Here is a 20123-nt window from a genome sequence, read left to right as displayed (position 1 = left end):
CTGGGGGAACCTGGGCTGGTGGGGCACCTTGGGGCCGGGGACATGAGATGATACTGCCCGAGTGTCTGGCTCGGCTGCCCCGAGTGTCCCCTCTTGGCTTGGGCGCTGCGTGGGGGGACGCTCTCAGCTCACCCCATGGCACCCCTTTGCTTTTCCAGGCACCAAGGGCTCCGCCGGGGCAGCGCGACCCCCTGCCATCACCACGCTGTGCCATCCCTGCACCCGATGGCCGGGGCCCGGCTGCCACCTCTTTGACGCCTGGCACCGGGTGACATGGGGCACACGGGTCCCCAGCTGGTGCCATCGCACCCCATGGCGGTCCCCTTTGCTGCCTGGCTCTGGCTGATGCGCCTGGCCTCCTGCCTGGCTGCCGTGCACGGCCCCACCAGCAAGAAGGAGATCAGCACCGAGGGGGACCTGGTCATCGGGGGGCTCTTCCCCATCCACGAGAAAGGAGTGGGCAGCGAGGACTGTGGCAAAATCAACGAGCACCGGGGCATCCAGCGCCTCGAGGCCATGCTCTTTGCGCTGGACGAGATCAACAAGGACCCGAGCATCCTGCCAGGGGTGAAGCTGGGCGCCCACATCCTCGACACCTGCTCCAAGGACACCTACGCCCTCGAGCAGTCCCTCGACTTTGTCCGTGCGTCCCTGACCAGGGTGGATGGCTCCGAGCACATCTGTCCTGACGGCTCCTACGCTGTGCATGACGATGTGCCCATGGCCATCACCGGCGTCATCGGGGGCTCCTACAGCGACGTTTCCATCCAGGTATCCCGCTCGAGATGGGGCTGGGCTGTGGGTAGGAGTGGCAGGAGGGCACGACGCGGCTGTGGAGCTGCCCAACCTCACCGGCCAGAGACCTCCTGGAGGCAGGGAGCCCCTGGGCTTGGTGCCTGCCTCCCTGCCGGGCTCTGCCAGGGGGGCTCACATCTGCTAAGGAAAGCCCCCATCTCCACCTGCCTGGGGTTAGGGTGGGTGCAGGCACCCCCTCGTCCTGTCACATCCCTGGTGGCAGCAGGGGAGCTCCAGTTCCTCAGCTGGGAGCCCCCTCTCCGTGGTACTCCCCACCCAGCCCTGCCACCATGCAGGGGGCTGCATCCATGCCGGTGGCTGTCCCTCCACGGGGACAATGCTTTATTTGCCCCAGGCTCCGCAGCAGCATGCGAGGGGCTTCTCAACCCAGGATGACCTCGACGAGCAGGTCCACATCCCCGGCACAGCCGCTGGCCGCCGTCCCCTGCTCCTGGCGGTGTGCGTGCTGCCGCCAGCGGGTCTGGATGGTGCGGGCGGCTTCCTGGCAGCGCTTGTACCTGGCCCGGGCTGCCCACGCCCGCACCTGAGCCTGCAGCAGGACGCTGGCCCGCTCCGTCCTGACGTAGTCCACCAGCACCTTCAGGCGCTGCTGCTCCTTCTTCTGGCTGGCCACCTTCTGCCACCAGGCCTGGATGCGCCGGGCGCTGGTGTCTGCCACCCGCAGCGCCCGCCGCACCAGCTGCCCACGCCACCAGGCCTGGATGGCCACAGCCGCGGCAGTGCGAGGCTCTGCCTGCAGGGACAGGGCACGGGTGACCTTAGTGGCAGCACCCAGGGTGGGTGAGGATGTGGCTCCGTGGCCCAGGATGGGCAATCAGGATCAAACGGGACTTGGGGCACGTCTCTCCAGCTGGCGCTTGGGAGAGGAACGCGTGGGTAATTGGAAAAGGCCCCCGGAGCCATGGGGATGGTCTTGGGAAAGCAGCAAGGTCCTGGGAGGGGGTGTCCCTGGGTCCCTGCTGCTGGGGATGGGGACCTGGACGGAGATGGGTCCCTCCCGGGGGGGCGCAGGATCAGGCAGTGTCTGGATGTCCCAGTACAGGCTGGGGTGGGGGTGTTTGGGCACCCTGTCCCCACATGGGGCTGCCCCGAAGCCAGCTCACCTGTAGCTCCATGGGTCCTGGCCCCAGCAGGGTGGGCACACAGTTGGGTGCAGGATGCCTGCGCGGGGCCTCCTGATGTCAGAATGGCCACGGTGTCCCGGGGAGGGGACAGGGGGACGCCGTTCCGGGGCTGCTGGACAGTGCCAGGCCCCCCCGTGTCCCTGCGGCCATGGCACGGCGCTGCCATGCTCTGGGGCCTTCTTGCCATTAGGGCGATTTGCCACTAAAAACGTTTGTCCACGTTAATTAAGCAGCATCTCCTGCAGGGGAAGCAGAGCCGTGTGTGGCTCTGCTCCACCCCCCCACTGCTGCAGGAGAGCTGGGGCTTTTAACGGCCTCATTAGCAGGACTCTTGCTCCTTTGAAGATAACGAGGGGAAGGAAGCGGCTGCAGCCGGCGACTGGGGGTGCCGGTCCCTTGGGGCTCGGGGGCGATGGCAGCCCCTCTGTCCCCCCTCCCAGCCCCCCAGCCCCCTCCCCTGTGGATGCCGTCCTGGTGCTGCAGGCACCAACTTTGTCCTGGCGGATGAGCAGCGCTCAGGTCGCCCGCGGTGGAGTTTCTGCTTTTGCCGTGAATCCATTGTACTCCCTGCCCTGAATCTCAGAGGGGAGCGCATGAAATATTAAAATAATAATAAAAAAAAATAATAAGTGAGCAGAGGCTGCGAGCAGTAGGAACACACAGGGATCGCCGAGGGAGAAACCTCTGCAAGAAAACGACCCCAGGTCCCTGTGCCAGGCGCCAAGAGCTGGCCACAGCTCTGCTCAGCCACCCCACAGCCCACGGAGACCCCGGCCATGCCTGGGACCTCCCTGCCACCTTCTCCATCCTGCCCTCAGCAGGGCCAGGCTGTGCTGAGCAGTGGGCACAAGTTGCTGCCCAGGGAATAGCGGAGGAGATAGCATTATGCCCCAGCCCTGGGATGGCCACGCTTCCCTGCACCAGGCTGGGGGTCTGGGTGACCCATGGGACGGGCACGTCTGTCCTGCCTGCTGCCAGCTGATTGCCTCCTTCCCCATCAACCACTTGCTTTGTCTAGGAGCTGTGGGCTCCCAGGGGCTGTCCTTTGTGGGACCACATCCCCACTTTCCTCGCTCCCCTCTCCCCTCCATGCAGGTCGCCAACCTGCTGCGGCTCTTCCAGATCCCGCAGATCAGCTACGCCTCCACCAGCGCCAAGCTGAGCGACAAGTCCCGCTACGACTACTTTGCCCGCACCGTTCCACCCGACTTCTACCAAGCCAAAGCCATGTCGGAGATCCTGCGCTTTTTCAACTGGACCTACGTCTCCACCGTGGCCTCGGAGGGTGACTACGGTGAGACGGGCATTGAGGCCTTCGAGCAAGAGGCTCGCATGCGCAACATCTGCATCGCCACCTCGGAGAAGGTGGGACGCTCCATGAACAAGAAGACCTACGATGGTGTGGTCCGGGCACTGCTGCAGAAGCCCAATGCCAGGGTGGTTGTGCTCTTCACCCGGAGCGAGGACGCCCGGGAGCTGCTGGCAGCTGCCCACAGAGCCAACGTCTCCTTCATGTGGGTGGCCAGCGACGGGTGGGGAGCCCTGGAGAGCGTGGTGGCAGGGAGCGAAGCGGTGGCGGAGGGGGCGATCACCATCGAGCTGGCAGCGTACCCCATCCAGGAGTTTGCTACCTACTTCCTCAACCTCCACCCCTACAACAACAGCCGAAATCCCTGGTTTCGGGAGTTTTGGGAGCAAAAGTTCAAGTGCAGCTTCCACACTCCGGACTGTAGCCGGCACTCCCTGAAGACGGGCAAGTTTGAGCCGGAGTCCAAGATCACCTTTGTGGTCAACGCGGTCTACGCCATGGCTCACTCGCTTCACAACATGCACCGGGCGCTGTGCCCCAACACCACCAAGCTCTGCGACTCCATGAAGCCCGTCAATGGCAAGAGGTTCTACAAGGACTTTATGCTCAACGTTAACTTTGATGGTGAGTCCAGAGGTGGAGACGGGGCTTGGTTGCTCAGCTGGAGAGGTGGAGGGGCAGGGAAGAGCGAGCCTTCACAAATCTAAACCTCCACCCCTCCAATTTCTGTGGCCTGCCTGCACCTGGGAGCCCCCGTGCCGTGGGCTGTGGTTGCCCAGGATGCTACCAGCTCCACCGCTGCCCTTTGTAGGCAACCCAGGCCTTCTGTCCCCATGTGCTGCAGAGCTGGCAACCAACTCCGTTCTGCTGGGGCTGTGTGGGACCAGCCGCAGCAGGGCCCATCAGGTACACGTGGCCTTGGAGACCTCAGTTGAGCTCTGTGCTCTCCCCTCCCTGCCCCTACCCTCGCTTTGCCCTGTAGCACTGGCCAGAGGCTGCCAAGTGCAGGGAGATCGTTCTCCACCACTGCTTTCAGGATCCCAAAATGTGCACAGGCAGCAGTTACAGCTGCATTACGGGCATGAAGGCATGGGGCAGGTTGGAAATTGGCTCTTGGCTGTGGTTGGGCTGTCTCTCTTCAATACACCCCTACCCACGTGCCGGGATTGAGGGTGCTCCTGCCCCAGGGAGTGACCAAGCAGTGGTCTCCGAGCAGTGACCATCTCCTTTCTCCTCCCAGCTCCGTTCAGGCCAACAGACACTGAGAGCGTTGTTCGATTCGACCGCTACGGCGACGGGATCGGCCGCTACAACATCTTCAACTACCACCACAGAGACGGGCGGTATCGCTACCAGAAGGTGGGCTACTGGGCAGAGGGGCTCATCCTCAACACCAGCCTCATCCCCTGGGCGGAGACAGCCGTCCCCGTGTCCCAGTGCAGCGACCCCTGCAAGAAGAACGAGATTAAGAGCATGCAGCCCGGGGACATTTGCTGCTGGATCTGCATCCCCTGCCAGCCCTACGAGTACCTGCTGGATGAGTTCACCTGCATGGACTGTGGTCTGGGTTACTGGCCCAACGCGACCCTGAACGGCTGCTATGAGTTGCCCCAAGAGTACATCCGCTGGCGAGACGTCTGGGCCATCGGTCCCGTCACCATCTCTTGCTTGGGTTTTATCTCCACGCTGTTCGTTTTCGGAGTCTTCATAAAGAACAACGACACCCCTATCGTGAAGGCCTCTGGCCGGGAACTTTGCTATATCCTGCTGACCGGCGTCCTCATGTGCTACAGCATGACTTTCATCTTCATCGCCAAGCCCTCCACCGAGGTGTGCACGCTGCGGCGCCTGGGGCTGGGCACGTCCTTTGCCGTCTGTTATTCGGCCCTCTTGACCAAGACGAATCGCATCGCCAGGATCTTCAGCGGGGTGAAGGAAGGGGTCCAGCGCCCCCGGTTCATAAGCCCTACGTCGCAGGTGGTCATCTGCATGGCCCTCATCTCCTGCCAGCTGATCATTGTCATCATCTGGCTGCTGGTGGAGACACCCGGCACAGGCAAGGAGACCGAGCCCGACAAGAGGTACATTGTCACCCTCAAGTGCAACAACCGTGACTCTAACATGCTCATTTCGCTCACCTACAACGTTCTCCTGATTGTTCTGTGCACGGTCTATGCTTTCAAGACCAGGAAATGCCCCGAAAACTTCAATGAGGCCAAGTTCATCGGGTTCACCATGTACACGACCTGCATCATCTGGCTGGCCTTCCTGCCCATCTTTTACGTGACCTCTAGTGATTATCGAGTAAGAGCCTGAGTTTTGGGGGGCCTCCAGCAGGGCCCATCTGGAGAAGTCCTCATGATTTGGGCCTCACAGGGCTGGGAGAGTCTGGAGAAGGGCTGATGAGGGCCCCCCGTGCGTGCTGCTTCCTGGGCCCAGAGGTCGCAGTGAGGTTGGCCGCATGCAGGGTCTTCTGGAGAGGGTCAGCAGCCCTGGGGGAGTGGGTGCTGTGGCGAGGGGTGCCCGAAGCGACTCGCTTTGCAGGGTGGCGCATCCCCACGGGGGCAGGAGCCCCTCAGCAGGGCGCTGCTGCACCCCTGATGCCCACCCCTCTGCTACCGCCTCCAGGTGCAGACCACAACCATGTGCATCTCGGTGAGCCTCAGCGGCACCGTGGTCCTCGGCTGCCTCTTCACGCCCAAGCTCCACATCATCCTCTTCCAGCCGCAGAAGAACGTGGCCAGCCACCGCGTGGGCACCGCTCGGTTCAGCGTCGTGGCTGCAGGCTCCAGCCAGTCCCATGGTGAGCACGGGGGGCACAGGGGGGCAGGGGGGCACTCCGGGGAACCTGGGCTGGGGGAGGTAGGGGTGCTGCAGTGCCCACGGATCGCCTGCCCCATCACCAGCCCTCCTCTCCCTCACCGCAAGTGGCTGTGAGCCCCAGAGCTGCCCCCTGGGGGGGCCCAGCACCATCCCATGGGAACACGGGCACCCCGGGGTGGGTGGGGGGCACCTCCCAGGCGCCTGTCATTGCCACGCTGGGATGCTCTTGGGTGGGTACCACCTCTGGACCCCACCACGCACCTGACCCCTGCCTTCCTGGCCAGGCTCGGCCTCGCAGTACGTGCCCACGGTGTGCAACGGCCGCGAGGCGGTGGACTCCACGACATCGTCCTTGTGAAGGTGGGGGGAAGCCGAGCCCCCATCCGTCTGCACCTCGTCCTGGGGGAGCAGCAGCAGCAGCAGCAGCCCCAGTGCTGAGGGCTGGTGGCAGCCAGGAGAGCAAAGCCCCTGCCCCAGCACGAGGCCACGCTGCGCGGTGCTTGTCCCTCGCGCCCATCCCCTGCGCCGAGCCCTGCTGCAAGTCACGCTTTGTCTGCCTCCAGCTGTGCCGCACCGAACGCTTCCTCCACACACAGCCACATCCCAGAGCACGCTGCCCTCGCACACCCTGCCTTCCCCTTTGCACTCCCCCCTTTCACGTTCCCCTCATGCCGAGCCATGCCCCTCGCCACGCAGAACCCACCCCGAGCAGAGGGGGCTGCGCCCTTGGCACAATTTTACGTTTCCTCCTTGTTTTCACCCCGGGGTTTGCAGGGATCTGGCTGCTGGCACCTGCCCTGGGTTACCCAGCCAAGCAGAGCCAGAGCCCCCCCTCCACGCTCCTGTTGCAGGCAGGGGCTGGAGCCCCACAGCAGAGGACAGGAGCACCCCCAGATGTCCGCTTCATGCCTCGGGGCTGCTGCAGAGCCCAGGAGCAAGTGGGGTGGGGCTCAGACCGAGGGTGGTGAAGGGGGCCCCGGTACTCGAGTCCAACCCCTTTTTAAGAGTAGATTCTTTTCTGTGACCAAGATTGTGCTTTTATTTATTTATTTATTTATTTTGGTAATTTATGTAAATAAAGTGGGGTTTTGTTGTTTGTTTTAAATGCACTCTTACAGCACCCAGGTCTGGCCGTGCCAGGCAGAGGGGCACGGGGGGGGGGGGGGGGGGGCACCTGCACCGGCCCGAGGTAGGGCACAGCCCTGGGGGCTCCCACTGCAGCCCCAGCAGCCCAACCACCCCAGGGAGCAGCACTACAAACAAAGGCTTTAACGAGCAGCACCATCAACAAAGATTTAATGAGCAAGTTCCTGCAGCTCCCCGGGCCAGGCCCTGTCGGCTGCCCCAGAGCTGGGAGCTGCAGCCCCACGCTTCAGGGGGATGATGCAGATGCTGTTCTTGGCTTCTTTGGCTCTCCACCACCGGCCCAGCCTGCAGATGACACAGGTATCAGCACCCTGCGCCTCTCCTGCTCCAGCTGGGGGGCTGGGAGGGGGAGGGCAGGGTCCAAGTTCTGGAAAATGGGGCTTGGTGACAGTACCGGTGCTCCTGCCCAACGCCAGCCACCAGGAAGTCTCCCGTTGCTGAAAACTTCAGGCTGTTGATGAAGCCAACCTAGAGATAACAGCACAGGCATCAGCACCACGGCACCGCAGTCATCCCACGCCTCCCACCACTGGGGGATTTCACCCCCCCATACCAGGGGGATGTCACAGAGAGGCTCCAGCTTCCGAAATCCCTCGCCGCACTTCCACAGCTTCACACTGCCACTGTGGGAACCTGCAACAGAGATGAAATGCGTGCATCCTGGCACCAGGAAGGGTGCAGGGACCCCCCCCCAGCCCCGCATCCCTCCTGAAGCAAGCCCGGGGCTCCCAGTACCTGTAGCCACAAGGTCACTGTTGCGAAGAGCAGCCACCGCCGACACCCAGTAGGGCTGCTGCAGGTCGTTTTCGCCCTGTGTCCCATGCGACTGCCTCACCAGCGCCAGTGGCTTCTTCTTTGTCAGCCCCCACAGGGCAACAGAGCTGTGGGGAGCAGGAGTGAGGCATGTGGGGGCACAGCCCTGCCCGCCCCTGCACACGCTCCCAGCCCTGTATTCACCCATCATCGGCGCCCGACACCATGTGCTCCTCATTGATGAGCTGGATGCAGTCAATAGAGCCCCTACAATTTAAAAAAAAAACAAAAACAAACCAGTGATCATGAGCACACTTTAAGGTTTTATGAAACAGACCCAGGCACACACAGCCCAGCAATGTCCCCAACCACCTGCAGGCTCCCAGTGATGCTGAGCACACACAGAGGAGTTGCTGGATCCACCAGCACAAGCCCCCCGCCCCCTACCCCAGACCTACTGATGCCCGTAGAAGATGAGCTGCGACTCCTCTGGGATCTTCCAGACCCTCACAGTGCCATCCCGTCCCCCCGAGGTCACACAGCACTCCCGGCTCAGGCTGTCCAGCCCCGTGATGACGTCCTGGTGCCCAAAGCTGGTGGGGAACACGGTGAGTTGTAGGGAGCACAGCCCTACGCCCCTACCCTTCCTCCCTCACTTGGGGACAACAGGGTGACATCCTTGTCCCAGAGGGGCCTTACAGGGTCTCCACGTAAGCATTCTCCGCCACGTTCCAGACCTTGACGGAGCGGTCATGGGAGGCACTGTACAGCTGGTGTGTGCCCTTCTGGAAGGACAGACCCTGCGGAGGGACAGACAGACACACAGACACACTGTTGGGTACCTATAACCTGCCCAGCTGTCCCCAAGGGTGCCGGCAGAACTGGCTGTGCATCACAGGGCACACCCCATGGGTTCCAGGCCCCCACATCCCCAGGCTCAGCATGAGGAAGCAGCACCCCCTGCCTGCCCAGTGGCAGGAGCCTTCCTCCCTGTCCTACAGCAGCCGACAGCCCCACTCACCGACACGGCATCGCGATGGCCCGTGAACGTGTGAAGGCGCTTGCAGGTGGCTGCCTCCCAGACCAGGATCAGCTTGTTCCTGTCTCCTGTAACCTGGCAGAAAGCAAGGGATGCCCCAAAACCTGCCCGACCATACCCACAGCTCCCACCCCATGTACTCGGGTGGGCCCAGGGACCTGCTCTTTGGTACCAGTGGGGATAAAGGCTGATTCAACCCTGCAGCCTTCAGCTCAGTAGAAGGAACTGCCCTCCAGGACTCTGAGAAGGGATGTCCCCCAACCCAGAGGCTCAGGAGCACACAGGGCCAGGGCCAAGCAGCCCTGTGGATGGCATGTGGCCCCACGTGGCAGCAGCACCCTCCCATCACTGTACCAGGTACTTGCCGTCCGACGAGATGGCCATGCAGAGGACTTGGGCCGTGTGCCCCATGTGCTGTCCTGTGCCTTTCTTCCCCCCGGGCATCACGTATAGCCTCTTCCCGCTCTCCACCTCCCCTGTGGGGACAGGCAGTGCCATCCATCACCCCCAGGAGCGGGAACAAGACACAAAAAGCCCAGAGCAACACAACCAGCTCTGCAGCTGAACCCCCAAACCAGCAGCCTTGTGCTTTGCAGAGTTCCCTGCCCTCCAGGGAAGGTGCCTCCAGGCAGGGCAGAGCCGAGCCACCTCTACCCACTGCCCTGCCGCTGCAGGGTGCCAGCCAGCCGCAGCCCCCGAGGACAAGCAGAACCACTTGCATTTGATGATGGAGCCATCCTTGGCAGCCGAAAAGATGAACTTGTCATCTGGAGAGATGACCAGGCAGGTGATGGGCTGCTGGTGTCCCCGCAACACGCGGATGCTCAGCGGGTCTGGAGGCTGCACCTGGTGGGAGCACGGCCGTGAGCGAGGCCAGCAGCAGCCCCGGCCGAGGCCTGGGGACACCCGCTGCCCCCCGCTGCCCCCCACGGCACACTCACCTCTTTGGCAACCAGGCGCTGCAGCCGGCCCTTCTGCTCGAGCTAGGGGGGGACCACAGGGGGCTCAGGGACCGCTCCCTGGCCACCCCCTCACCCCTCAGGGATGACCCCGGAGCCAGGCCGGTGCCCCCCAAGCTCACCACGTCCTCCTTCAGCCGCTCGCCGACGGGGTCCCTGAAGAAGGCTGCGTTCTCCTCTTCCTCCTCCTCCGCCTGCTCCTCCTCTGCACCGGGTGCTCAGCGTCAGTCAGGCTGTTCCCCCCCCTCCTTGCTGCCCCCCAGCCCCACCGCCCGCTCTCACCGTGCTGCCGGAGCTGCTCCAAGTAGAGCTTGGCCAGGCGCAGCTTCTTCTCCTGAGGCGTCTCCTCCACCTCCTCCTCCTCCTCCTCTTCCTCCTCCTCCCTCCGCCGCCTCCGCTGCTGCTGCTGCTGCTGCTGCTGCTGCCCCTCCGCCAGGCTGCGGGACACGCGTTAACACCGGCCCGGCCGCACCGGCAGCCCCGGGGAGCCCCCCGGAGCCCTGAGGGAGCCCCCCGGTCCCTCACCTCTCCGCCTCAGAGTCGCTGGACACCTCCTCATCGCGGGGACGGGCGGGCGCCGGGCGCGGCTTCCCCCCGCTGCCTGCTCCCTGCGGGATGCAACGGCACCGTCAGCGGCGACCGGGACCCGGATCGGGATTAGGATCGGGATTGGGATGGGGATGGGGATTAGCATTAGGATCGCGCTCACCCGCGGCCGCCGCCGCCGCCCCGCCGCAGCCCCCTGCCCCTTCCTGCCCGCCGCCGCCATGCCGCTGCCACACGTGCGCCCCGCTCCGCCCCGCTCCGCCCGCCTGGGGGCGGTGGCACCGCGCGGGGAAATGGCGGCGGGGCCGCCTCAGGGCTGAGCCCTGGTGAGGGGCTGCGTGTGGGGCATTACTAAGCTTTACTAAGCCGGGGATGGGAGAACGGGGGCTCGCTGAATGGCAGTAAAAATAGATGTTGCCGAGTGTCTTTGCTTGCTGTGCTGATTCACCGAAACGAGGAGTCCCGGGGCCCCTCACTGAGGATGTTTCCTGGCAAAAATAAGGGAACCTGTCTCAAAAACCAGCTGAGCCCGACCCTGTGGTTTGGGCAAGAGCTGAGGAGCAGCTGAGTCTGTATGAAGGCAGGGGTCGGCTGGTGGCGATGAAGAGGAGTTACCAGCCTTCATCCCCCGGCCCCCCGACCACCACCACCAGAAGGCACTGTGCAGGCACGGATGGGAGGACTTCATGGAAATGACTTCTTGGAGCTAATTTTAATACAAAGCGGGGACAGATTAAGCATATGTATAGGCGTATTGGGCAGCTTCATGCATATGTAACTTTTGTGCATATAACCAAGGCAAGGCTGAGGGGAGGCCTCATGGCGGCCTGCAGCTCCCTCACGAGGGGAGCGGAGGGGCAGGCGCTGAGCTCTGCTCTCTGGGGACAGCGACAGGACCTGAGGGGGACGGCATGGAGCTGGGACAGGGGAGGGTCAGGCTGGTGTTAGGGAAAGGTTCTGCTCCCAGAGGTGGTCGGGCCCTGGGACAGGCTGCCTAGGAAAGTGGACACAGCACCGACCCTGTCGGAGCTCACAGTGTTTGGACAGTGCTCTCAGCCACCGTGTCTGGTGTTCTGGGTGGTCCTGGCAGGAGACAGGGCTTGGTGGATTTGTGGCCATGGGAGAACAGCACAGTGAGAACTACAAGCACAAACTGCAAGCTCCTTGCTGCGTAAGCCCACACCAGGGGACAGTTTCAAAAAGTTTCATTTTAAGCTGCAAAGCTGCCTTTTTAGGGTGCAATACCTTATCTGACAGGAAACCCCTTTCATTTTTAGTTTCAAAATAATGATTCTAAGAGCCAGAGCCTGAGGTTTTGGGCCCAAAGCATCCTTTTCATGTCCAAGCCCCCATCTAGAGGGAGCAAAGCATCACTTTAGGATCCAGACAGAGGAGTGAGGGCCGCACTGCGCTGCCCAACATTTTCAGACCTCAGCATCACATCTTAGGGCAGAAAGCCTCTTCCTGGGGCTCCAAAGCCTTGTTTGCAAGGATAACCCCTCCTTTTTAGTGGCTTTTTCTTGCTTCCACGTCAATGTCGTGGACCAGGCGGCCACTTCCAAGGAACAGTTCCCCGTGTTTAGGGTCCACGATGTTATTCTAATTTAGTCTGCCCACTGCAGGGCCCAGGCAGCGTCTCCGGAACTGGCAGCAGGGCCTCTGGGGCGGGTCCCGTCCCAACAGCCACAACGGACCTGGTTCCGTGCAGCAGCGACGGCTTGGAGTGCTCCCAGGTGCTCCAGGTGCGAAGCAAAGGCACAAAGCGCGGGCACCTTGCCCCAGAAAGCCAGCGCAGGAGCCAGGGCTGAGGAGCAGGTGGGGCAGCGCTGCCAGGGCTGCGCAGCGGGGCTGGCCCCAAGGGGCCTGGTTCGGCAGTGGGGCTGGGGGCAGCCCCGGGCAGGGGGACCTCCCTCCAGGACAGGGGCTGGCGTCTGCAGGCCCCTGGGGACAGGACCCCCGCGGGGCTCTGGGGCCACCCGCGGGGGCCTGGGGCCGGTGGCAGCGGTGGCACTTTGTGGCATCCCTCCCCCGCCACAGGAGCAGGAGCCACATTCCCTCCTGAGCGCTCCCGGCAGGATGTCAGGGAGACCCCCCTGCTCCCCGCGAGCGGCCTGGCTGGAGGAGGCTGGGGCCTCCCCGGCCTCCAGGCCCCAGCCGCAGCCCTATGAGGAGACTGAGGTGCAGCCACTGCAGGCGCCCTCTGGCTCAGGCGTGGGCCCTTCTGCCTCGGCCGTGGCGCATCAGGAGGAAGAGGACGCCCTGAGCTTCCTCCGCGCTTGCTGCAGCCGCAGACCCAAGGTACCGCTCGCTTTTGTGCCGCGGCTGCTGGCCTCCTGCGGGCAGCCCCTGCTGGGCTCCCCTGACCCGCTCGCTCGTCTCTCCCCTCCGCGGCTCAGCGAGAGGCGCAGAAGCTGAGGTTTCTGGCCTCCGTCTGCGATGCCTGCCAAGCCGCCGTCGCGGACCCCCGCACGTGGGACGCGGTGTATTTCTGCCAGCTGGAGGTGGCGCAGAGCATCGAGGTGAGGGGACGCCCTGCCCCGCGGGGAGCACCCTCTGGCCGGGTGCTGGGCACCGGGAGCCGTCTGGGACGGGGCAGCCATCCTGTAGGCTGTAGGCCAGCCCCTGGAGCCGCTCGCTGGCCAGGGGACGCTGCCCTGTGCCATCCATCGCGCTGTGCCCTGCAGGCGCTGCTGCAGGAGGAGCCCAGCGATCGCCTGGACACGGAGGTGCGGCAGAAAGCCATGCTCGCCATCGCCGCCATGAGGTACCTGGGCCAGCGCGGGCTTGGCCGCCACTCCCGGCCAGGGGCCCCGAGTGGGGCACAGGGTGCCTGTCCTGGTTTCAGTTAGCACAGAATTAGCACACGGCTGCGTGGTGTTTAGCTGCCGGCCGGGTTAAACCACGACAGTGCCGCACAGGGGGCGTTCCACACCTCTGCCCCCCTCCCCTTGCAGCACAGCGCGGCTGCTGCCACAGGCCATGACCAGCGGCCTCCTGCGCGCCTGCTTCCGCGGGGTCTTCCACCTCCCTGGCCACGAGGACGGGACAGACATGGACACGTCTCTCTACGTCAGGGTATGCACGGGCTGGGCTCTGGGGATGCCACTGCTCCGTGTTCGGGCGCCCCGAGCCCTGTCCTCCTCTTTGCAGACCGTGGAAGCCCTGGACAGCCTGCTGCAGGCGCTGGTGAGCAGCGCTGGCGCCTGCGGCCTCCTGGAGCTGCAGAACATCTTGAAGGTGGGGCTGGGCAAAGGCTGGGCTTCAGCAGGACGGGGACACGGCCACCCGCCTGGCCAGCGCAGCGGGGGGACGACGGCAAGGAGCAGTGCCCCGTGCTGCGGGCACACCAGCACTGAGTGGTCGAGGATGAAAGGGCTGACTGGCTCCAGAGCTTTTGGCAGGTTCAGTTTGGGTTGAGACAGTTACTTTCTCTGGATCCATAATCACCAAACGAGTTGGAAAACTACACCCATCGCCCAAACTGGTAAAAATAGGGAGCAGCCAATACTTCTTTTCATCTCCAAAAACCTCCCTTAGATTTTTGCCATATCCAAGCGAAAAGCCGTTTTCAGCAGGTCCATTTCGAAACATGGGTGCACGGAATGATTCTATTGTTGATCTGTTTTTGCCAACTAGCCAGCAGTGGCGGCTGAAGAGCCACTGTATGCCGATGAAGGCTATGGCTGCCACAAAGAAAAGGCATAGTATGTGGTATTTTGCATAGGCATCTGTCAATTCTTTTGTCCAGCACTTTATGAAGTACTGCAAGACTGTAGCAGCAACAAACAGACAGGACAGTACGGAATACATTAAAAACAGGAGGAAGAATTTGTAGTTCGAAAACCCCACACAATTATTCACCCACAGACAGTGGTGGTCCATTTTTAGTACACATATGTCACACGCAGAACAGTGGTGGCAGCGGTCAGGTTTGATTAGCTGGCATCGATCACAGTATCTGATGGCTCTTGATTCTGTTGTCGTATAGATAGGCAAGTCGTTAGCAGCTCTTCTCAAAATCTCCTGCTGGAATTCTGGTCTCTCTTCCTTTTCATATTGTTCTTTATCAGCTTTTGACAAGCAGAACTCATTGGAAGGGGATGCAGGAGATGTGAAAATTGTCTTCCAATACGACCATACAAACATGACAAATGACAGATGAAAAACCACAAGGTACACAACTTTTTCTGCAGTTGAAGATATAGTAACTGAGCCAGGACGGTGAGGAAGGCGCCCACCCCCGGCCGCCCCCGCCAGCCGCCGTAACACGCCACCACGGAGCCTCCCCCGAGCAGGACGGTGGCGGTGGCGGCCCCTCTCCAGCCGGCCGGGCGCCGCTGGCTCCGGGCGGGCCGCAGCCCGGCGAGGCGCCCCCGGAGCAGAGCGCAGGCGGCCGCCGCCAGCGCCACTCTCCACGCCGCCCCAGCAGCTTTTCTCCCCCCAGCTCCTGCTGCCCTTCACCCAGCAGCAGCCGGAGGCCGTGGAGGAGAGGGCCATGGCGCGGATCGCCGGGCTGGCCGCCTTCCTCAACACCTGCTCCTTGCCCCAGGTAGGGAGCCCCTGCTGCAGGCAGCCCTGGCACCCCCGGCCTCGCTCCCCGGCCGCGGCTCTCCCCAGCTCCAGGCTTGCGCAGAGCCGGGGCTGGGGCTGGGGCCCTGCCGCCCCGCTCAGCCGTGCTCCCGCGCTGCCTCTCTCCCCAGGTCAGCTCCTGCTTTGCAGGAGCCACAGTGCTGAGGCATCATCACCCCGAGAAGCACCGCTTCGCCTTGCTGGGGAGGCTGGTGGGGTACCTCCTCCTGTGCTGCACCTGCGAGAGCGAGGGAAAAAGCCACGAGGCAGCCAAGGCTGTGCGCCACCTCTGCCTCTTCGTCACACAGCAAAGAAGTGAGCGGAGCCGCGTCGGGCCGGGTCCCTCCAGACACGGGCACAGCCAGGCCAGCACCAGGCCGCCTGGGCCCCTCTCCTCAGCAGGAGAGACCCGAGCGAGCGAGCGAGCGAGCCCGGCTGCCTTGCCGCGGGCTGACGAGCCCTTCCCCCTGCCCTGAGCGCGAGAGCCCGGGCCCTCCCTGGCCGCGCTGCCCCCGGCTCTGCTCTGGCATGCCCCCTTCCTGCCAGGGAGGCTTGTGCCCGAGCCCCCGGCTGCCACTGCCAGGTCCCCAGGCCCCCCCGCCGACAGACACTGTGTCCGCTTTTCTCCAGGCACAAGGCTGTGCGACCAGGATGCCGAGCAGCCGCAGGGCTGGCAGAGCCGGCGAGCTCGGCTGTCCTTGCGGCTCTCCGAAGACAGCAACAGGATGTTCATGGTGAGAAGCGCCAGCCCCGAGCCCTGAGCCCTGAGCCCCGGAGGAGAGCCCGGCCCTGCGACGGCAGCAAGAGGACCGGCGCTGTCCCCGACAAAGCCCGGTCCCCACGGGGCCCGCACGCGGCCGCACCCCAGCCGTCGCCCAGCCCCTGCTCCCAGCTCTCCTGGGGCGCTGGGAGCAGCAGGGCTGAGCGGGGCCGTCGCAGCCCTCGCGGTGGCTGACGTGCTGCCCTTCCTCCCACAGATCTTCATGAAGTACCTGCAGCCCTCAGAACGCCTGGGCGTCTTCCTCGCTGCCGTGCAGAGCATGAGAGCCCCGAGTCCCCACAGCACCGAGCTGGCTGCCCACATGGTGGACGTGCTGGCGGCAGAGACCGACTTCCATTCGGGACAGGTGGGTGCCCGCCAGCACCCCCGGCCACGGCCACGGCTCCAGCCTCCAGAGCTCCTCGGGGCTCTGTTCCTGCCCTGGTGCCGGCCCAGTCTCAGCCGTGTCCCACCGGCAGGTGCTCCACATCGTGTGGGCCATCTACAGAAGCCTGCCGTCCGTCAGAGCCGCGCTGGCCCTTCAGAGCCTGGACAGGGCCCTGCTGCTGCTGGCCAGCAAGCGCCCCAGGGAGACGGTTGCCAGCCTGCTGCAGTGCTCGCTGACCTGCACCAGGTACGGGGCCCAGCAGGGCTCCTCTCGCACACCCCCAATGCCATCAGCCGGGCCGGGGGCGGCCCTGCTGACAGCCCGGGGGTCCCGCAGCGTCGCCGTCACCATGTGGAGGGCGATGGTGTCTGAGCCCCCAGCCACAGAGAGGGTGCTGCGCGAGCTGCTCCGCATCCTCATGAACCAGTCTGGCTGCAAGACATCCACCTCCACCAAGGACCACCCGCGCGTCCTGGCCCTGGCCGTGAGTTCCTCGCTTGCCCGTCTGCGTCTCCGTCGGGCAGGGGCAGGGGCAGGGGCAGGGGCCCCGCTCCCCTCCCCTGGCCCCTGCCAGCCTTCTCTGCACCCTGGGGCACCAGCCTGGGGGGCTGCGTCCTCCTCTGTCCCTCCCTGCCCACGCCTCCGCCTCCGGGTGCTTCCTACAGGCAGCAAGGCCCCTCCACGAGATCCTCCTGCTGCCTACCAGCCGGGGGGAGGCGAAGGCCATTTTCCCCCAGCTCTTCCTGGCCCTCCTCTTCCAAGTGTCCTTCACCACGGAGCTGAAGCTGCAGGAGGTGCAGGTCTTCTGGGAGAAGCACCGGCAGGACCTGCTCACTCCCGTCAGGTGCCACATCCCCGGCCCCTGCTGCTCAGAGGAGCCCAGGGCTGGGGCTCCCGGCGTGACCCGGGCCCTTCTCTGCCTGCAGGTCCACGGTGCAGGCCCTGAAAGCGCTGCTCCGCAGCGTGGGCCTGGGGAGCCCGGTGCTGGCCATCGAGGCGCAGGGCGGCTGGGCCGCGCTTCTCAGCGCCGAGAGCCACCTCTGGGGCGTGCAGGTGGTGGCCAGGTGAGAGCCCCTCGTCGGCACCATCCCAGCCCTGGAGGTGACAGGGGCTTCTCGGAGGAAGTGCTGCCACAGCATGGGTGCCCGTGGCCGCTGGGCTGGTGGCAAAAGAGAGCGCTGCAAAGCCAGGAGAGCTGGGCCCGCCCGGCTCGGGGCTGACGGCGCCTGCTTGCCGTTCTCCCTGCCAGGGAAATGAAGGAGTTGCCCAGGAGCCTGCGCGCCACCATCATCCACCAGCTGGTTGAGCTGCTCCGCACGGAGGCCTCCTCCTGGCAGACGGTGGCCATGGTCATCCTCAGCAAGGTGAGCAGGGGCAGCAGGGGCAGCAGGAGCAACGAGCCCACGTGGGGCTCTGCACAAGCCCTGCTGCCTCGGGGCCAGGCTTGGCCGTGCCCTGGCATTCCTGCCCTGGCATTCTTGCTGCTGAGCCGGCACTGCGCCCCACGTCCTTTTCAGCTGCTGGAGTGCACAGAGCTCGGCGACGAGCTGGACTGCGTCGCGAGCCTCTTTGCCAGCTACCTGCGGAGCCCGTGCCTGGGCATGCAGAGCCTGGTGCTCAGGGCGATCCTGGGGCTCACCGAGAGGCCGGCCACGGTGAGCGGGGGCAGCCGGCAACGCCACGAGTGCCGCGGCTTGGGCTGGGCTGGCCCCGGGCTCTTGTGGCTCGGCACCTTGCCAGGCAGCGGGGAGGGCAAGGGGCGTTGGGCGGGCTGGGAGAGTGTTTTCGCCCAGGGGGCAGTCCTTGCTTTCCCCAAAGGAAGGTGTTTTGTTCACACAGGCGAGGCAAACGCTCGTCCTGCTGCCGAGCATCACGGAGCAGCTGCAGGCTGCAGACAGCGACACCCGCGCTGTCGCTCTGCCCGTGCTCAGCACCATGCTGCGGCTCCTGGAGGGGAGGACGCTCAGCCTCGCGGCTCTGGAGCTGGCCGGCAAGCTCCCAGCCCTCTTTGGCGACGTAAGGCTGCGTCCCCATGGCTGCGTCCCTGGGACAGCCCGCTGGGGGCTCTCCCTGCCCGCTTCCCAGCCCTGGGCGCCGCGAGCCCTTGGGCAGGCTCGTTTTGCAGCGCTTTTGGGGGCTCGGGGACTTTGCCCCCAGCGGGACCCATGTCCCCCTCTCGCCCTCCCCAGGACTCAAGTACGGTGCGGCTTCTCTCTATTCGCCTCTTCCTCGACACGCTGGGCTTTGTGGAGGGCAGCCAAGAGAAGCTGCAGCAGGTGGCACACAGGAGCCTGCTCCCGCTGTCCCTCCACCTGCACGACCAGGACGAGAGCGTGGCCGAGGTGGGCATTTTGCTCCTCGGGGGAGGGCGATGCTGACTGCCCTGCCCTGCCCTGCCCTGCCTTGGGGGCCCCCGAGCACCAGGGGTGCTGCAGCTGCTGGCAGCGTTAGGCTCCACTGAGGCCCCCTCCCTGCGGAGGGGCTGCGGGGGGGGAGCAGGGTCTTCTGCCCAGGCTCTGCTGCCATCTCAGCTGTTCTGCAGGCCTCCCGGGAAGCCCTCCTTGGTGTTGCGCGCTTCCTGCGCTGGAGGCAGCTGGCGCACCTGGCCGAGACGCTGCAGAGCTGGAAGATCGGCGAGTGCCTGGTACGCACAGTTCTGCACCCGGGGCCGGGGCCGGGGCCGCCCTGCGCTGAGCCCGCGCCCTTCCCTCTGCAGCTGGCCAGGAGGAGCAGCGCAGCAGAGGAGTACCTGGCCCAGAGCCTGCCCTACCTGCAGAGCCTGCAGGAGCCCCTGCGGCGGGAGGCTGTGAGGTTCACTGGTGAGCCGCGAGCCTGGGGTCCCCCGTCCCTGTGCCTTCGTGCTGCGCCCCGGGGAGCAGCCGGGGGCGCTGACAGGCCGTGTGTCCCCAGGGCTCGTGGGGAGGCACCTGCTGGATCAGCACCAGAGCAAGAGCCAGGACATCTGCCAAGGTGAGCCAGGGAGGGGGATGGCAGGAGCCTGTCCCCTGCTCCCTCCTGGCTGTGCGGAGAGCTGGGGGCAACGTCTGCGGGGGGCCGGGCGCTCTGCGGGTACAGGGCCGTCACCTCGCCTCTCCTTCTCTGTTCTCTCAGTCCTGCGAGGCTTGGCAAACGACCCCTGCGAGTCGGTCTCGTCGCTGGCGATTCAGACGGTGCTGATCCTGCAAGCACCAAGGCCACGCTCGCGCTTCAGCTTTCGGCAGCTGTGCTCCAAGCTGCAGAAGGCGTGGAGGAGGCGACGCTCTTCCCCGGCAGGCAGCTGAGCGTGCTGGAAAGCTCCCGGCATCTCCTCCTGCCTGCGGCGCAGCCCCGCTCCCCGGGCACGTTCCCTCCACTTCTCCGGCCTTCTGCGTGCCGGGGGCATGCCCGAAGCAGCTCCCGAAGCCCATGAACAACAGGGCTTCAGCCGGCGCCTCTCCAGCAGCGAGCCTGCTCCAAGACCCCCGCTTTGGCCTGGGACACTGCCAGGGATGGCACAGCCGCAGCTCCACTGGGCCACCCGCCCTCAGCGCGGAAAGTGGCCTCCTCCTCCTCCTCGTTGCCATCAGAGCTGGCCAGCAGCATCCTCAGCTACACGCAGGCTGTGCCTCCCCAGCCCCGGGGGCACTGTGCAGCCCTCCCTGGAGCGCAGCTCTGCGCACACGCCCCACGCCTGGGGGCCTCGCTCTTTTGCCCTCTCTCTGGCCTTTCGTGCGGTCTCCCCCATTTTCTTCTCTTCCCTGCCCTGCCCTGCCCTGCCCTGCCCTGCCCGTCCCTTCATTTTTTCCTCCTTCTCCCTTTTCCCTTTAATTAAACTTTTTGTATCTCAAACCACGAGCTCCATGTGTCTGTCGTATTTTCTCCCCCTGCCTCTTGGAGGAGGGGCAGGGAGAG

At 64.6% G+C, this 20123-nt stretch overlaps 5 protein-coding genes and 1 long non-coding RNA gene across 7 annotated transcripts; 3 read left to right on the top strand and 3 right to left on the bottom strand.

The window, feature by feature from the left end:
• The first annotated feature begins 57 nt into the window (after positions 1 to 57).
• Positions 58 to 7102, top strand: GRM2 (glutamate metabotropic receptor 2). Its single transcript, XM_027467731.3, has 5 exons — positions 58 to 771; positions 3036 to 3873; positions 4490 to 5553; positions 5878 to 6052; positions 6357 to 7102. The coding sequence occupies exons 1-5, from the start codon at positions 274 to 276 to the stop codon at positions 6428 to 6430; spliced, it is 2649 nt and encodes an 882-aa protein (XP_027323532.2). The 5' UTR covers positions 58 to 273; the 3' UTR covers positions 6431 to 7102.
• Positions 1105 to 2018, bottom strand: IQCF6 (IQ motif containing F6). Its single transcript, XM_072044314.1, has 2 exons — positions 1920 to 2018; positions 1105 to 1549 (listed from the first exon to the last, which is right to left on the bottom strand). Exons 1-2 carry the CDS (start codon positions 1929 to 1931, stop codon positions 1178 to 1180), a joined length of 384 nt encoding a protein of 127 aa, XP_071900415.1. The 5' UTR covers positions 1932 to 2018; the 3' UTR covers positions 1105 to 1177.
• Positions 7103 to 7339: 237 nt separating the features above from the next.
• RRP9 (ribosomal RNA processing 9, U3 small nucleolar RNA binding protein) lies at positions 7340 to 10894 on the bottom strand. The gene is made up of 15 exons (XM_027467732.3): positions 10679 to 10894; positions 10495 to 10577; positions 10252 to 10406; positions 10092 to 10174; positions 9952 to 9993; positions 9730 to 9856; positions 9365 to 9486; positions 8993 to 9085; positions 8671 to 8771; positions 8430 to 8564; positions 8176 to 8238; positions 7954 to 8099; positions 7772 to 7851; positions 7613 to 7686; positions 7340 to 7503 (listed from the first exon to the last, which is right to left on the bottom strand). The coding sequence occupies exons 1-15, from the start codon at positions 10736 to 10738 to the stop codon at positions 7368 to 7370; spliced, it is 1500 nt and encodes a 499-aa protein (XP_027323533.3). The 5' UTR covers positions 10739 to 10894; the 3' UTR covers positions 7340 to 7367.
• A 116-nt stretch (positions 10895 to 11010) lies between these two features.
• On the top strand, positions 11011 to 13436 carry LOC140003588 (uncharacterized). Its single transcript, XR_011812488.1, has 3 exons — positions 11011 to 12330; positions 12553 to 12813; positions 12912 to 13436. It is a non-coding gene; the product is annotated as an uncharacterized lncRNA (long non-coding RNA).
• A 201-nt stretch (positions 13437 to 13637) lies between these two features.
• LOC106014761 (palmitoyltransferase ZDHHC20-B-like) lies at positions 13638 to 15027 on the bottom strand. Its single transcript, XM_027467822.3, has one exon. It carries the CDS (start codon positions 15010 to 15012, stop codon positions 13777 to 13779), a length of 1236 nt encoding a protein of 411 aa, XP_027323623.2. The 5' UTR covers positions 15013 to 15027; the 3' UTR covers positions 13638 to 13776.
• Positions 15028 to 15825: 798 nt separating this feature from the next.
• On the top strand, positions 15826 to 20021 carry LOC113845018 (maestro heat-like repeat-containing protein family member 6). Of its 2 annotated transcripts, XM_072044313.1 has the most exons (13): positions 15826 to 16211; positions 16324 to 16478; positions 16569 to 16716; positions 16898 to 17076; positions 17159 to 17296; positions 17482 to 17596; positions 17750 to 17887; positions 18072 to 18248; positions 18422 to 18574; positions 18775 to 18876; positions 18949 to 19051; positions 19143 to 19202; positions 19344 to 20021. In XM_072044313.1, exons 1-13 carry the CDS (start codon positions 16068 to 16070, stop codon positions 19511 to 19513), a joined length of 1782 nt encoding a protein of 593 aa, XP_071900414.1. In that variant the 5' UTR covers positions 15826 to 16067; the 3' UTR covers positions 19514 to 20021. The 2 variants fall into 2 exon arrangements, with proteins under 2 accessions (XP_071900414.1, XP_071900413.1); XM_072044312.1 differs by having other exon boundaries at positions 18775 to 19051.
• The last annotated feature ends 102 nt before the right edge of the window (positions 20022 to 20123 follow it).

This window comes from Anas platyrhynchos, chromosome 13 (assembly GCF_047663525.1).
Source record: "Anas platyrhynchos isolate ZD024472 breed Pekin duck chromosome 13, IASCAAS_PekinDuck_T2T, whole genome shotgun sequence".
NCBI lineage: Eukaryota > Metazoa > Chordata > Aves > Anseriformes > Anatidae > Anas > Anas platyrhynchos.
Note: the sequence above shows the minus strand (reverse complement) of the source record. Positions and strands in the feature narration are given on the sequence as shown.